The following is a 15,235-nucleotide window of genomic DNA, read 5'->3' as shown; positions in this document are numbered from 1 at the left end:
AATGTCCCTTGAGTGCCCAGGGCAAGAATTTAAAGTTTGAAAATCATACCATTTAGCACTGTGGCCTGATGGCGACAAAGAAAATACTTTCAAAATAAGGTGACAAAATTCTGTTTATCATCTTTAGGATGTTTCCTGGGTCTCTGAAAAGGCACCCTAATGAATCATTAGAAAGAAAAGCTCTCAACTAACTTCTACACAGAACAATAAGGAACTCAATCTTTTTTTTTTTTTTTTTTTTTTTTGGTTTTTTGGGCCACACCCGGTAACGCTCAGGGGTTACTCCTGGCTATGCGCTCAGAAGTTGCTCCTGGCTTGGGGGACCATATGGGACACCGGGGGATCGAACCGCAGTCCGTCCAAGGCTAGCGCAGGCTAGGCAGGCACCTTACCTTTAGCGCCACCGCCCGGCCCCAGGAACTCAATCTTTTCCCAAGTTTAGACACATCCTTCCACCAACCACATCACAGAAGTCACACACAATGCAAATTCTATCTTTTGTCTGTTGCAGAATATAAGTAACTTTTATGATATTAAAAACCTGATTCTACATTTTAAACTATCTCAGTAACTGACCTCATAGTTAATGTAAGCTTTCTGCAAATTTCCTCTTGTGTAAAAATCATTCAATAACTTTCTGTGGTAGCTGAATTCCTCATTTGGCAGGCAAGGTTCATTCTCGTGGGAAAGTATTTCTTAGCAAGTCTTAATTGGTGGCGGAAGAGATGGTTTGGGTCACAGTTGACAGTGCTCAGAGCTCTGGTTCTGTGCTCAGGGACCATATGCAGTGTCAGGAAATGAACTGGAGTCAGCCACATGCCAGCCACAGCCAGCTGTACTCTCCTCTGGTCTTAATTGTTCAGAAATAAGAATTACAGCAAATAAATATTTCTTCTTTCTCTTTAAGACATCTTCCAAATAACAGTCAACAAATCCATGATCTTATTATTGATTTATAGGTTAATATGAATTTTCAATAAATTGAGTAAAAGTGTTTCTCAACCTTTTCCTAAACCATGAACCTCTTTCAACATGTTTCTTTCTGTAACCCCCATTTTTTTCTCCTAGTCCAATGCTGTGGCCCTCTTGGAAAATCCAGGGATTCCCAATTGGGAAACACAGTCTTAAAAACTAGTACTGAGAGATCTATGCTGAAATCTTCCAATCTTAATAGTTTCACCATTTCTAAAACTGTCTACTCACACCAGGTTCAAAAAATGGAAGCAACAATAGGGAAAGATATCATTTTATTACATTTTTATATGACTGAACCCCTTGAAAAATTGCAACAAAAATAGTTATGGTTCAATAACTAAATATTTGGATTTTTATCAGTAAAATTTTCTTTGGTTGTTAACATTGCTGATTTGCTATTTCCTATCATTTTAACTCCTCATAGTATTTTCAATTGGACCCTCCCAAGTGATGCTCAAGGACTTGGGTCCCCTCTCTACTATCCTATGTCCGGAAGTACAGGTTTAATGGTTCCTTGCTCTGGCCCACCAGGGTCACACTGGGCAGTGTTTTGGGGCCCCATTTGTGCTGGCAATCAAACTTGGGGCCTCACAGATACAGGTGTGTGGTCCACCCCTTAAGACTATCTCCCCACATATCTCTCCTTATTTTTCCATTTTGATTAGTCTGTTATAATAGTTACCATACTACTGTTTTCCACAGATGGTTTTTAAACTCCAATTATTCTGCTGAATCCTACTCACAGTGAAGAGTTCAGCTAAGTTTTGCAAAGGCTCTGCAGTTGTAGAACATTCATATCCAGAAGGTAATTAGAATATAAGAGAAATTAAATGCAAGTGATAGAAAGAAATGCTACATCAACCAGAATAATAGATACATGACATTTTACTTAGAAAGTGTATAAAATAGTTATTAAAATGTAATTTTGTAAGAATCCAATTAAACCATCTTTAAGGCAAATGAAAGCCTTCTAAACTGCATGATGCCTAGTTTCTTCAGGCACTAAATGTTGTCGCTAAATCAACAGTCACACCATAAATATAGTCTAGCTAGTACCTAAAATTTGACATTGATTTTTCCCCTTTAATATTTGTAATTTCTAACAATACAAGTCCACTTAGGAAATAAAAGTTTTTCATTGTTTAAAGGCCAAAATGCTATGATTATTTTTAAGGTTTCTTTCATTGAGTACCACGAGTTTTTACTGGTATATACAGGGTTCAGGTTCTCTGAGTAACACAGTTCAGTATCTGTATATCTCAGTGAGCCCAATAATCTAGTTTTCATTCCTCAATCTATAATTTATTGACTTTCTTTATATCACTCACATCCCTCTTTTCCCTTGGTTCTGGTAACTAACAATCTGTTTTCTATATCTCAGTTTTGTTTTGTTTGTTTATGTTTTTGTTTCTTTATATTCCACAATAATGAAACCATAAGATAGCTAGATTTTTTCATGACACTTAATTAATTTAGATGAGTAAACCCTCTGGTCTACCTTTCCTCCCAAATTTTATTATTGAGTTATATGTATATCAGTGAAATGAAAGCAAGGGAAAGAATAGAAATAGGAGAAGCAACTGTTCTGTAACTTAAAATTAGAATTAAAAAAATGGGGGCTTAGTAATCTTGGAAGAAAAGGTTAAACAAATATTAGATTCCCCCACAAATTAAAGAAGCAAAAAAGAGATGATGTAATTATTATATTAAAGCAGCAAAATGAGTTGAAGATGATAAAATTATAAAAATCAGTACAACACTTGAACATATTAAAAGATGATTGAAAGAAAAACAGAATAGACATGAGAGTGACAGTGACAGAGAACAGAAAAATCATGGCAAGAATATAATGCCACTTAGAAGAAATTTTAATAATAATCCTGAATTATCCCCCATAACTGAGACCTTAGTGCCTTGATTTAAAAACTCACAATTAAAAAAATTCATCAAGGGCCCGGAGAGATAGCACAGCGGCGTTTGCCATTCAAGCAGCTGATCCAGGACCAAAGGTGGTTGGTTCGAATCCCGGTGTCCCATATGGTCCCCCGTGCCTGCCAGGAGCTATTTCTGAGCAGACAGCCAGGAGTAACCCCTGAGCACCGCCGGGTGTGGCCCAAAAAACAAAACAAAAAAAATTCATTATTCTGGGATATTATTAAGATAATACACCATCATGAATACTCTTATGTCCTAATGCTTTTCATACTTGATGATTTTAATAAATACTGTCATAAGCACTACTGAGAAGCAGAGAGTCAAGGTCACTCCCCTGGTGGCCCTCTGTATTAAGGGTAAAGAGGGGACCTTAAATCCAACTAGCCTTTTCTCAGATCTATTACCCATGACATGATTCAGAGGTCCTAAGTGAAGAATGAATCGTGATAGATTCGCAATGAACTAAAGACCTGACGATGCCAAAAAAAGTTAAGAAAATACAAAAAGAATTTAAGGCATTATATTATTCTTGCGATGAGCATTAATTATCAAGACACAAAAGGCAGAAGAACACAAAGATAGGACAACAGAATTAAATATGTTTGGTATCAAAAAGAAATGAAACAAGAGTGAGAGCAATTTACATTCTTCAACTTGGAAAAACTCGAATCTCATCTCATTGGATCCAGATCTCTGGCCTGTGAAGAAAGAAAAGCACTTTTATATCTTTGAGGGAGTAATGTAGAGCACTGCTCATTGACAGTTCATATCAGAAACATAGTGGCATGAAACAGCCGTGAACATTTTACATTTATTTTGTATGATCTGAAGGATGAAAAGTTACAGATCATCTGAAATCACTTTATGTAAGCTTACGTCACATTGCATAATTTTACTAAACAGTATAAATATCACCCAGAGACAGATCGGGAATAAAACCCTTGAGGAAAAGAAAGTGTATACCGTTCGTGATCTAAATCAGTGGTTCCATTTCTCTTGGTTTATATGATGTTATCTGTGGATTTTGTGAAGAAGATGGGCTGCACTGTGACCCCAAGGTAGAAACAATGGAGATAGATCAAGAGTCAGGTTAGGATTCATGAGCTTGTATGAGCCAAATCTGGCTTCTATCTATTGCACTCCCTGCCCTTTAGAGAATTACTGGGTCCCCTTGAGCATTGCCACGTGTTGTCTTTGAATTTCCCAAGCACCACCCGTGTCCCCAGGTGGTCCCTGGCACCTCAGGGTCCAGGTATCGGCACAGTCTGTACTTGGACCACAGGCTCAGCTCATTGCCCCTACGCCCCAAAACACTGCTGAATTTATTTTCTAATTAATTTTAAAATGATTGATTTCAATTTTTAAATTGTTTTAAGTGTAACTATTTGGAGGGTAAACCTTTAGAGAGACGATTAGACAAGGACGCAGCAAGGACACCTGCCAGCCAGTGAGTGATCCCACCACAGCGCCTCCTATCTGTCCCTCTAAGCCCTACATGGGCAGCGTAGGACAGAACAGTGGATTGTTCATTATTGCAGTTACCAAGACAAAACCTCACTTTCCTCGTTTGAGTTGCTTTAAGTCTTGACATTTTGGGGTTTACTTCCATCAAGTCCTTAGGAATAGGATCCTGAAAACTGTCATTTCTCTGACTGCTGTATTTTAAAAGAGGGGGGAATTGATCAAATTTGATGAAGGTACAGAATACAATGCTGGTGGCAAAGAGGGCTGTCTGCAAAGCTGAGTGCCCATTGGGCACCACTGGGTGATCCAGATAATCTAGAAACTGCATCCTCAGAATGTGGAGTTGAGCTTCTGATGAACTGCAGAGAATGAGTGAAGGGCCAGTCTTGGACACTTAGGAGTGGGATGTGAAGTGTCAAAAATAATTATTTAAATGGTATGAAGCTTACCACAAAGAGTGGTGAGTGCAGTTAGAGAAATAACTACACTAACAACTATAATGACAATGGTAGTGAGTGAGAGAAATAGAATGTATGTCTTGAAGATAGGCAGGGGGAGGAGGGAGATGGGGAGAATTGGAGCTAGGAAGGTTTCTCTGGTAAATGGGGGTGTTCTTTTTTTTGGGGGGGGTCACACCAGGTAGCACTCAGGGGTTACTCCTGGCTCTATGCTCAGAAATCACTCCTGGCAGGCTCGGGGACCATATGGGATTCGAACCAATGACCATCTACATGCCTTACCTTCATGCTATCTCTCTGGCCCTGGGTATTATTTATGACTAAAACCCAACTACAAATGTGTTTGTAATCATAAGGCTTAAATAAGATATTATTAAAAATAAATAAATAAAATAAATGCTTTGACTTCTTTTGTTTGTTTGTTTGTTTGTTTGTTTGTTTTTGGGCCACACCCGTTTGATGCTCAGGGGTTACTCCTGGCTATGCACTCAGAAGTCGCTCCTGGCTTGGGGGGACCATATGGGACGCCGGGGGATCGAACCGCGGTCCGTCCTATGCTAGCGCTTGCAAGGCAGACACCTTACCTGTAGCGCCACCTTCCCGGCCCCTTGCTTTGACTTCTTAATAGAACCAACTCTGCTCTAATTCTTTCTAGCACCACAAATCCTTCCTTAAACACCTGGAAGCTTCAGATTTGTTTTTTCCACAGAAATAAGTCTGATCTTCTAGAATGATTTGAAGAGCTTTTAAGTAATATCGCTAAGCTGAATGGCACAGCTGGTAAAGCACTTACTTTGCATGCAGTTGACCTGGGTTCAATTCCAGCACCACATATGCACCCCCCAAAGTCCCTCTAAAAGAGATACTGAGCACAAAATTAGGAGTAAAGCCTTAGCACTGCTATAAGTGGCAAAAATAAAATAATTAGGGGCAGGGAGGGATGGGGTAAAAAAATAAAAAATAAATAAATAAATAAAATAATTACAATAGCTTTAAGGTGTATAGCATAAGAGCTGCATGTAAAATCTGCTATAAAAATATGTATTACAGAACTATGATTTCCCACGTTGTTTTTAATACAGTTGTTTCAGGCACTAAATGTTCAAACATCAATCCCACCACCAGAGTCACCTTCCCATACCCCAGTTTCCCACCCACCGCCCTAGACTACCTCCTTGCAGTCGCATAAAATAATTACTTAATATTGTTTGTCACAATATTAAATGAAATGATCAAAACTTACCAACAAGGGTCAATTTGAAGTATCTCTCCATGGTGTTACTAAAGTTAGTGTTGAAGGTTTTCCTGGGCCATAGTTGGTGGTAGTTGAACTTCTGTAAATACATGAGTTCGGTAGATTTATATGAAAGCTCCCCATCAGATTTCCTTGAAAATTGCTGGACCGACAGTATTATGAGGTATTGTGTGGATGCAAGCAGCCACATGGTTCAGAATCTGTAGACCTGAAACAAATTTGTTGCTTTCTTTTATAAAATGTGAATATCATGCATTTTTCATTCTGAGTGTTCCAGGGGTCTTCAAACTACGGCCCATGGGCCACATATTGTATTTGTTCCCGTTTTGTTTCTTCACTTCAAAATAAGCTATATGCAGTGTGCATAGGAATTTGTTCATAGTTTTTATTTTCACTATAGTCCGGTCCTTCAATGGTCTGAGGGACAGTGAACTGGCCCCCTGTTTAAAAAGTTTATGTGAATGGGCAGGAAGCTTGGATTCTGTGCTTCACTACATCATCATGTATTTATGTTAAAGGTCCGAGTTTGATTATTGGAGAATCCACATGTTCATATAGTGCATTATGCCCACTGCGAAGTGTCCAGTTTGTGCTTTATCAAGCATCAGTCCCCTTGAATCTTGATCATGGGCTGAAAGCACCTTTCCTATGGGCTAGTCCTGAGCCTATAGAATCCTCCCAAAAGAGTTAGATTCCTGGAATGACAAACACCCTGGTAATACCACAGGGGTTTCAGGAGCATCCACAGGATGCAAAGATCAAACCAGAACAGAGTATGGCTGTCTGTTCATGAACACTGAGTCTTGTGTAGGCAGAGCTATGAGAGGTCTGTCCATGAGCTCATGGCATTTCTCAGCCTAACAGATGAAGGGTTGCTTACTCCTTTTGCCTGTAGCCTCTAGTATCTACTTCCACTCAACTTATCACTTTGTCTATTTAATACATTTTAAACACCATATAATCCTCCAACACAGCCCACAGCACATAAGAGTCTTGGAGATCTCCTCGTATGGTACATCCATCTGCTCTTCCATCCTCAGTGCTCAGACCTTTTCCTTCCTCTTTTTACTAGAACCCCTGATGGAAGACGATGCAGAAAGAGACCACCTCAAGGCCCCATGACCAACCATGACTTTCCTCCGGCTGCTCTGTTTCTCATGTAGCAAGTAGATGCATTGTTTCCCCTTTCACCTTGGTTTCTAATTAGTTTTTTTAATTGAAAGGGTAATACCCATCTCTTCCTCAAGACTGTGATAAACTGATCAAACACACAAATTCAAATTAAGTCACTACTGTAGACTCTTGGTTCTTCTTATCCATTCAAATTCACAAACTTTATGCTTTAAGAGTTTTCTGATTTCTTACAGAAACAAGGTCTTCCTGTCTTGCACACAGCTTAGCATTAGAGTTGGGTAGGACTGAGAAACAGCAATGAGTAGTGGTCAGTGATCTTCACCAATGACAATTAGCTTCATGTTCCAGAAAAAGAGGGTAGAGCAAAACTTCTAGAAGCTTTCTTGACACTGTTGATGAGAAAAAAACCCACCAACATTCAACCTTGGCCACGTGTGGGTGCCAACTTGTCCCCTTTGTTCCTGTTCTTTCTTCTGGGGATTTGGTATTTTCCCCACCCTTTTCTCTCAGGTTTACTGATATATCTTGATGGCCCAGTGGGAGTGACTATGAGCTGTGTGTGTTTCAGTGGAAAGACGCTCTAGCCAGGTTGGCATTCTTTGGCAGTGGGATTCGAGCTACCTTAAAATGACATAAACAGATTAGAACACAAATGGATGAATGTCTTTTGTAATAACAAGAGTTTGGGATCCTGGCAAGTTGAGTCATGTGTATGTGACCACAGCTATGCTGTATAGACTTCACTTGAGCTGGGATCACTTAGCTTCTGGCCAAAGCTTTGCTTGAATGTCATTTCACTTCGTTTCCAGGGACCAATCCTGCCCCCAATCTTGCCTCTTTTTTTTATTAGATATTGACATTCTCTGACTTTTCTCCTAGTGCCATGCTCATCTCTATCTTTGTGTGTAATTTGGTTCTTTTCTGCAGCATCCATGTCTCCACCAGTTGACTGCTGGTGTGAACATTTTAACTGGAAGGCCTCAAAGATTTCCTTTTCTTATGGGTGCAGTAAATTCTCGGTTGTGCTTTTGTACTCGAGTTTCCAGAATGCAGGCAAGTTCTCAAACTTTGCCTCAATAAAATAAATGTATTAAATGTCTCCCTATTTAATCTCTTTCTTTATAAAATAAAACTTTGCTTCTCAGTCTGGGGCATGGCCTTATAAATACACCCTGGGCAGAAATGGGAGAGTCTGATCTTTCGTGTGTCACTCTTTTTTCCCCAGATTGTCAAGGCTACCTAAGTATCTGCATGGAAAATATTTCAATTAAACAAACATGAATATACAAGGGAATAGAAACTAAAATTGAAAATAATTTTCAAGATAGAGTCACAGCTATTACCAAATGTGCCGCTTTTAAATTGAGGCATTGCCCAGACCCCCAGGGTGCATATTCATGGAATCTATCTCTAGGGGATAAGTGGCAGGGAAAGTTTAAGGAGCATTTAAATCGAGTCCTGTTTAGTGGAGTGAAAAAGTTCTGTTCCACCAAGTTTTTAATTTAAGCTACAAAGTTGATTTTTTGTTTTGTTTTGTTTTGTTTTCATCAACAGTGCCTAGGGGCAGGCTTCAAATGAATGTTGAGAAAATGCTTAATTATTTCTCCTTTTGTTCTCATTCTCATTGTTGGCAAAATCAAACAGCACTTATTAAGCCTTCATTGGTACAGTTCTGATTGGGGTTATGTTATTTTTGTGATAAGTATTAAATAGCCTCATTTGTGAATCATCTGTAAAGACATGATTGAGGTAGGGGGGGAATCATAATTTCATTTCCAATTATACTAGAAATCGTTCACAGAGAAAATAAAGAAAACAATGTTGACCTTGAAGGAAACTAATATTCAAGATCTGCCAGCAAAAGGTGTGCACCCAGATGACTGACAATGAACAAAAGAGCCACAAAGAATAGGGACTTAGGCAGGGCAGGAAGAAGGGAGAAAATGGGCACTTACTGAGAGCCTGGCTTCTGGATGTCTTCCTAATATCATTTCCCCCAGAGGAAATATGTTCTCTCTCCTTGATTGAAATACAAAATATAGCAGTAGAACTATAAAAAGAAAAAATAATACCTCCAGTGTGCAAAATTCAGAAGGCCACAGTGGAGGTCATGTCTACACCCACCAACACACAAACCAGACTTGCATCACTTTGTCTCCCTTAGGGAGTCAAACTGTGCTAACTGCAGTTGCATGCTTGACCTTTGTTCCCAGAGCAGACAGGGTCAAGACTCTGAATTTAAGACTAAGACTGCTCAGAATTTACCACCTAAGCCTTAATTCTCAATCCACAAGCCCTGGGACTAAAGTGTACATTGTTTTCTGATGTTTCTCAGAAAGAAGGTAAAAGTTAGCTAATAAGACTAAACCAACTCCAGGAACACCAAAACATGGTCTTCTTAACACTGGACTTACCAATTCTTTGATACTAATAAACACAAGGATCATCACTGAAAGGATTCATGGTGAGATAAGGAGGTAGACTTGGGACAGAATGTGTTTTCCTCCATCTATCAGAACAGATAATGCTGCCCTCCCACACCTATGTGAGCTGATGGTCAAGATTGTTGAACTTTGACCTCAGCACTTAAGAGATTCGATTTCAGTCACTGCTCAATGACTTAACACCCAAAGCAACCATTTAATACCATGACTATCCCACCAGAATGAAGAACCTGAGACCCTGGAAAGGGAGGTCATCTCCTGGGAGTTTGCCGTGCTGAGTGCCAGATGCTGCCTATGCGTTATTCTTACTCTGGAACCCCACTCTGCCTCTGCCTGGCCACCCCACTTTCTGCCAACTCCCAGACTCACCTTTGCTCATTGCATCACCAGGATCCCACAGGAATGGGAAGACACACTCAGCTGAATGTTGAGCTATTGTCCTCGACTTCTGCAAAAGCTTTAATTAAAACTATTGAATTTGAAGGGAAATTTGAAGATGGGCACCAGCAAGAAGGCAGCAGCTTTCCCTCTCTCAGAGCTAAAGGGGCAAATAAAGGAAGAGAACTGGCATCTGGGGCTCTGGGAGAGTAAATGGGGGTCAGAGATGTGTGGAAGCTTAATTACAGTAGAATGTGGGAGCCCCACGTCTCCTCTCTGTTCCTTTTGTGTCTTTAGCCACAAGATATTCACACCTGCAGTGAAATGATAGTTTTATCTCTCAGCTAGATTTTATTGAGTATTTTTTCATTTGGGGGGATTTGGTTGGGGGAGTATACTCTGTGGTTCTGACTCTAGCCTCTCAAGGATCATTCCTAGTGAACTTGAAGAACCAGACGGGATACCAGGAATTGAACCTTGTCAGCCACATGCAAGGCAAAAGCCCTATTTAACATACTTTTGCTCCAATTCCTAGTTTTATTTTTAATAAGTAAACAAATTCGTTCCAGGCATCTACACTGAAAAGAAAATAATGAACTGTTTTTAAGTATTATTTATTGAAAATGAGAAGATAAACAAATAAAGGAAAGGGAAGAGGAGGGGAAGATAAAAGGAAAGAGGAGCTGTGGGAAAGGAAGAGCAGGGGAGGGAAAAAGGAAGGAAATAGGGAAAGGAAGGGAATAGAAGAGAAGGGAAAATTTTCTGACAATTGTTTTCAGTAATGTAAATCTTAGAGAAAATTTCTCATTTTAAATTATCCATATAAATCACCAAAAAATCCAGAATTTTCTTAAAACATGTTTTATGTGATTACACATTCAGCCACTTTATTAAGCTTAAAAATGCATGGTTTTGACTGATTAACAAGATCCTGATTGTGTTCCATTGATATACTATCTCTGTTAAGCTAGAACCTTGGATATTGCCAAAACTGCTTGTGAAATGGACACTTACCATTGAGGGGAAGAAATAATTAGCTGCTCCAGATGCTTGTTTTTAAACAGAAAAATTAATAGAAAGGAAAGGGTCAGCTGATAGGCTTCCCATCATAGCAGACTTTTCTGAGAAAAAGGAGATTGCTTTTGCTCTTGCTTCAAAAGCCAAAGTTTAATGAAAGTTTGAGACTTTCAGAAAAGGAAACTAGTTCTCTGGCACCCTGACTTAAGAAAATCTTGAGCCTTAAAATGCTTCTAACTTATCCAAAAAGTAGGCATCATCTTTTATTTTCCCTTGGGCCTACACCTATTCCTCAAAGATGCCAGGGAACAACAAAAATGGAAATAACACAATGAAGTCACCATCACAATCAAGAGAATATTGTAAATAAGGGAATATCTCCATATGGTGAATAGAATAAAAAAAGTAAATGTCACCATAAATAAAATGCAAAGTGTTTAGCTTCTAGTTCATGTAATGTGGACCTTGTACTATGTGTGGTCTATTGTCATTTCATAGAATATGTTGCTTTTTAGACATGATGAATAGTAATTCATTGCATATTAACATAGTCTACAGAATGAGTCTTTTGTGTCTAAGATGCATTGTATTTAAAGAAAATTAAAAGGCATGTTATTGCAAACCATCATCTCTGTGGGCTTCTGTGAATTCAACTTTTGGAAAGAATCTTGTAAGAAACATCCTCAGTGCAAAGCACAACAGAGTCGCATGCAAGCAAGGAGAGAAATGTGGTGGTCTAGAAGCAGCATGGGGATTAATGGGAGGTCTTGAGGGACATTTCATACTATCTTAGATGCTGTCAGTGTTAGCGAGACACAGTAACTATGTATCTAAACTAAAAACATCTATACTATTATAACCTTATTTAAATTATAAATGAAAAAGAGATAGAAGCATTGATAGCCAAAAGAAAGAAAGCCTAAAATATTATACAGCGGTTAAGGTGTTTGCCCTGCATGTGTACAACTGGGGTTTGATTCCCAGCACCCCATTAAGATCCTTTGAACACAGTCAGGAGTAATCTCTGAGCACCACTGACTGTGGCCTACAAGATTTTCAAGAGAGAGAGAGAGAGAGAGAGAGAGAGAGAGAGAGAGAGAGATTGCCATCTAAGAACTAGTTTCTTAAACTATGGGTTAGGCATAACCCAATTTGGATCTCAAACATGTGTTTTTAAGTAGATATATGAATTTATTTTTAAAAGAATTTTTTATTCTTATTTACTTTAGAGCTCAGCACTGAGGGCTCTGCTCTGCAGGTTGGTTTTTGGATACACCCATTTGCTCTACTGAACCCATTTCTCCTCTGTTTCCTCCACTCCAGGACATGGTTTTGGTCCCTCCAAGATGTCGCGTGCACAGACATTTCCCAGCTACACCTCGGAGCAGAGCGAAGAGACCCAGTCCACGTTGTCCAGGTCCAGCAGCTATAGATTCAGCTACAGCTCCAGCCTCATTCAATGACACAGAGTCAGTGCTGGCCAGAGAGACAGTCTGCCCTGGATCTGCCCGGAGGGTCACTTGCACCCTTGGCCTCCTGGAAGACCAATGGCAGAACACATTGAAATGGGTCAGGTCTAGCCCCCAGCCCAGTGAAAGGTGGCAAAAGATTTCTGCTTCCATGATTCCATGGCTAAGTCCTTTCTTTATTGAATTTCTTTGAGAGAAATCTAGGTTTTACAAAAGTTGAATCCCAATTGTCTGAACAGTTCTATAAGTCCAATCCTTTGGGTCTGAGAGTAGCAGAAACCTGGGTTCTGGGAGGAGTTGTTCACACTGGGTGGGCATCAATCTCTCTTTTTTCCTGGCTCTGTCCTGACTGAGAACAGGGTTTAACCTCGGACATAAAGGTGACCCACCACCACTGTATAGCTTGGAAGTCTTGAACAGAGACAAATCCAGTGAGCTATACACATAGCCAAATAACTGTCCTCATACATAAGGGAACATGGAATTTTGAATACACTAATAAGCAGGGCCTTGTCGCTCTACTTTGTGTGTCTCTATGTGTGTAGACAAACACAAGTATGGATATGGTACTATCCATCTTGTATCTTATCAGTATATATCAAATGTGTGCTGAGGGTGACAGGTTATGCTCACTTAAATTGTTGAATACTGTAATTTGGTGCATTAAAATTAAGATTGTTATGTTGAATAGCTATTTTTAAAATAGTGCTGTAAAAAAATAACAAAGGCTTCTTATTTGTAAAAAGTATTTATGTTGTCAAGTCTGCTCCTATGCAAGTGCCAGTGGAAATGTGAGAAGAAGGTATCCTAGGAACAAAAGAGCCAGATATATTGGTTTATGTCACCTCGCTGCTTAGTGACAATGTAGTTGACAAAATGTCTCCCCTTCTGAGCTATGTGGGGAAGACTCCTTGTGAGAGGGTGGGTTTCTGTTGAACCCTGAGGGGGGAAAAATGGAATTCTAAGTGGGAACTGGTTTAAGAAAGATTAAAAACTACACTGAAAGAGAACCAGCTCTTTAATATATCACTGACTTACTCCTTTAGAACCCTCAGAGCTGGACAATTCAGTGTATACCCAAGATGTGATGGGTTCTCTTTTTCATCTACTAAACAAGGGCTGGCTGAGATCAAAAGGGGAAATGGCCTAATGGAAATGTCTCCATTCCTGACACTTAATGACAGATTTACACATATTAAAGGGAATTAGGACTTACACTTGAAACAAGAAAGTTGAGTTAATTCTAGTCACAGTGAATCAGGAACTTCTATTTTTGCCCTCAATTTTTGAGTTCATGTGGGGAGAAATACATTTCTTCTGCCAGAATATCTGCTGCTGCACTAAGCCAAGGGCCATTAGAGCTCCTGTGACTCCAGGCTAGATAGGGACCATGGACTAAGGGCATGGAAGATAAAAACTATCTCATCTCTGTCACATCAAACACTTCTTTAACTTTTCAAATGAGTCTGTTTAAAATCACCTGTTTTGCTGATCTCTAAAAAATTATTTGGGGGGGATATCTACAATTTATTCATGAAAGAGTTCTGAGTCCCTCCTTGAAAAATATTTCACCTAGCTCAACTACGTAGACTCTTTCAATCTGTCATAGCTGTATGAAAATCAAGATGCTCATGATAAGAGTTAATGTGGCTGTGAAAGAATTATCTTGAGCTTTCAAGAATCAGAAAAAAATGACTCAGTTTCCGCATTTTGTGTTGGACTGACATTGCAGAAGAGCTGATGGTGGTTCATGACCATAAGGCAGCCTTCCCTGCAGTCCCAGTTTCTTGGGGTCCAACACTTCAGAATGACTTGAACACATGACATTGAGTATGGAAATGCCATTAGGAAACATGCCCGAGCAACTCCAGCTGAGACCATTTGAGCATAGCTCCTGGGAGGGTTGTGTGCAGAGCAAGTCTCGTGCTAGTTCTTTCAGTTGAGCTGTTGCTTAGAGACCAGAAGTTTCCAAGGACTTATGTGGAAGGTCCTCAGGGGTCCTGGTACTTGTCTCAGCTTTATTAATGTGCCCAAAAGCACAGGCAGCAAGTCCCGATAGGATTCTGCTAACTAGATGAGTTGCTCTTTGCATGCTTGGTAGGACACTCAATATACCTGCATGAAGTTTCCTTCCTGAACACCTATACCTGAACACCATTGTGTTGTGTTTTTTTTTTTTTTTTTACCAGTAAATGGAATTGGGCAAGGACAAAGAGCTTGCTAAATTAATCTTGGGCCAGTTCATTTTGCATTAAAAAATGGTATTAAAAAATGTATGAAGAAAAATGTCCTTCCCAAGTCTGGAACCCAAACACAACACAATAGGAATCAGGCTAATAAAATATCTTGCAGTATGTTTCTGGAGACTGATCCTACCATTTTTTCCAACTGCACTCTTAGAATTGTAGCCAAGTCAAAAATATGAAATGAATAAAAAGGGCATGGCTATTTATCTAATATACTTAGCATAAGGTGGTGTATCCTTGATTAATATGACAAGCAGATAAATCAATGAAAAACCAAAGAGGGGGACCTTGGTACCAGTCTCCTAGAAATTGATCAGAACAATTCCATTGGAGCCACTAGTCACTATAGAGGTTTCAACTCACTTGAGCTCATCAGTTTTTTGAACAAAATAACCTCTACTCTTTGCTAATCATATTTTTCTCCCTTCAGAAACCATATTCTACTTTTACTATATATGTG

The 15,235-nt window shown here is 39.4% G+C and overlaps 1 protein-coding gene across 1 annotated transcript in view; it reads left to right on the top strand.

The window, feature by feature from the left end:
• The window catches only part of DOK6 (docking protein 6), a 463,681-nt gene extending 448,662 nt beyond the window's left edge, over window positions 1-15,019 (top strand). Inside the window, exon 8 of the mRNA XM_049782401.1 lies at window positions 12,384-15,019. Within this exon, the coding sequence (XP_049638358.1) occupies window positions 12,384-12,523 (140 nt within the window). The 3' untranslated portion in view covers window positions 12,524-15,019. The remainder of the gene's footprint in view (window positions 1-12,383) is intronic.
• The last annotated feature ends 216 nt before the right edge of the window (window positions 15,020-15,235 follow it).

Source organism: Suncus etruscus, chromosome 10 (genome assembly GCF_024139225.1).
Source record: "Suncus etruscus isolate mSunEtr1 chromosome 10, mSunEtr1.pri.cur, whole genome shotgun sequence".
Classification (NCBI taxonomy): domain Eukaryota; kingdom Metazoa; phylum Chordata; class Mammalia; order Eulipotyphla; family Soricidae; genus Suncus; species Suncus etruscus.
This window is presented reverse-complemented; position numbering and strand designations above follow the sequence as displayed.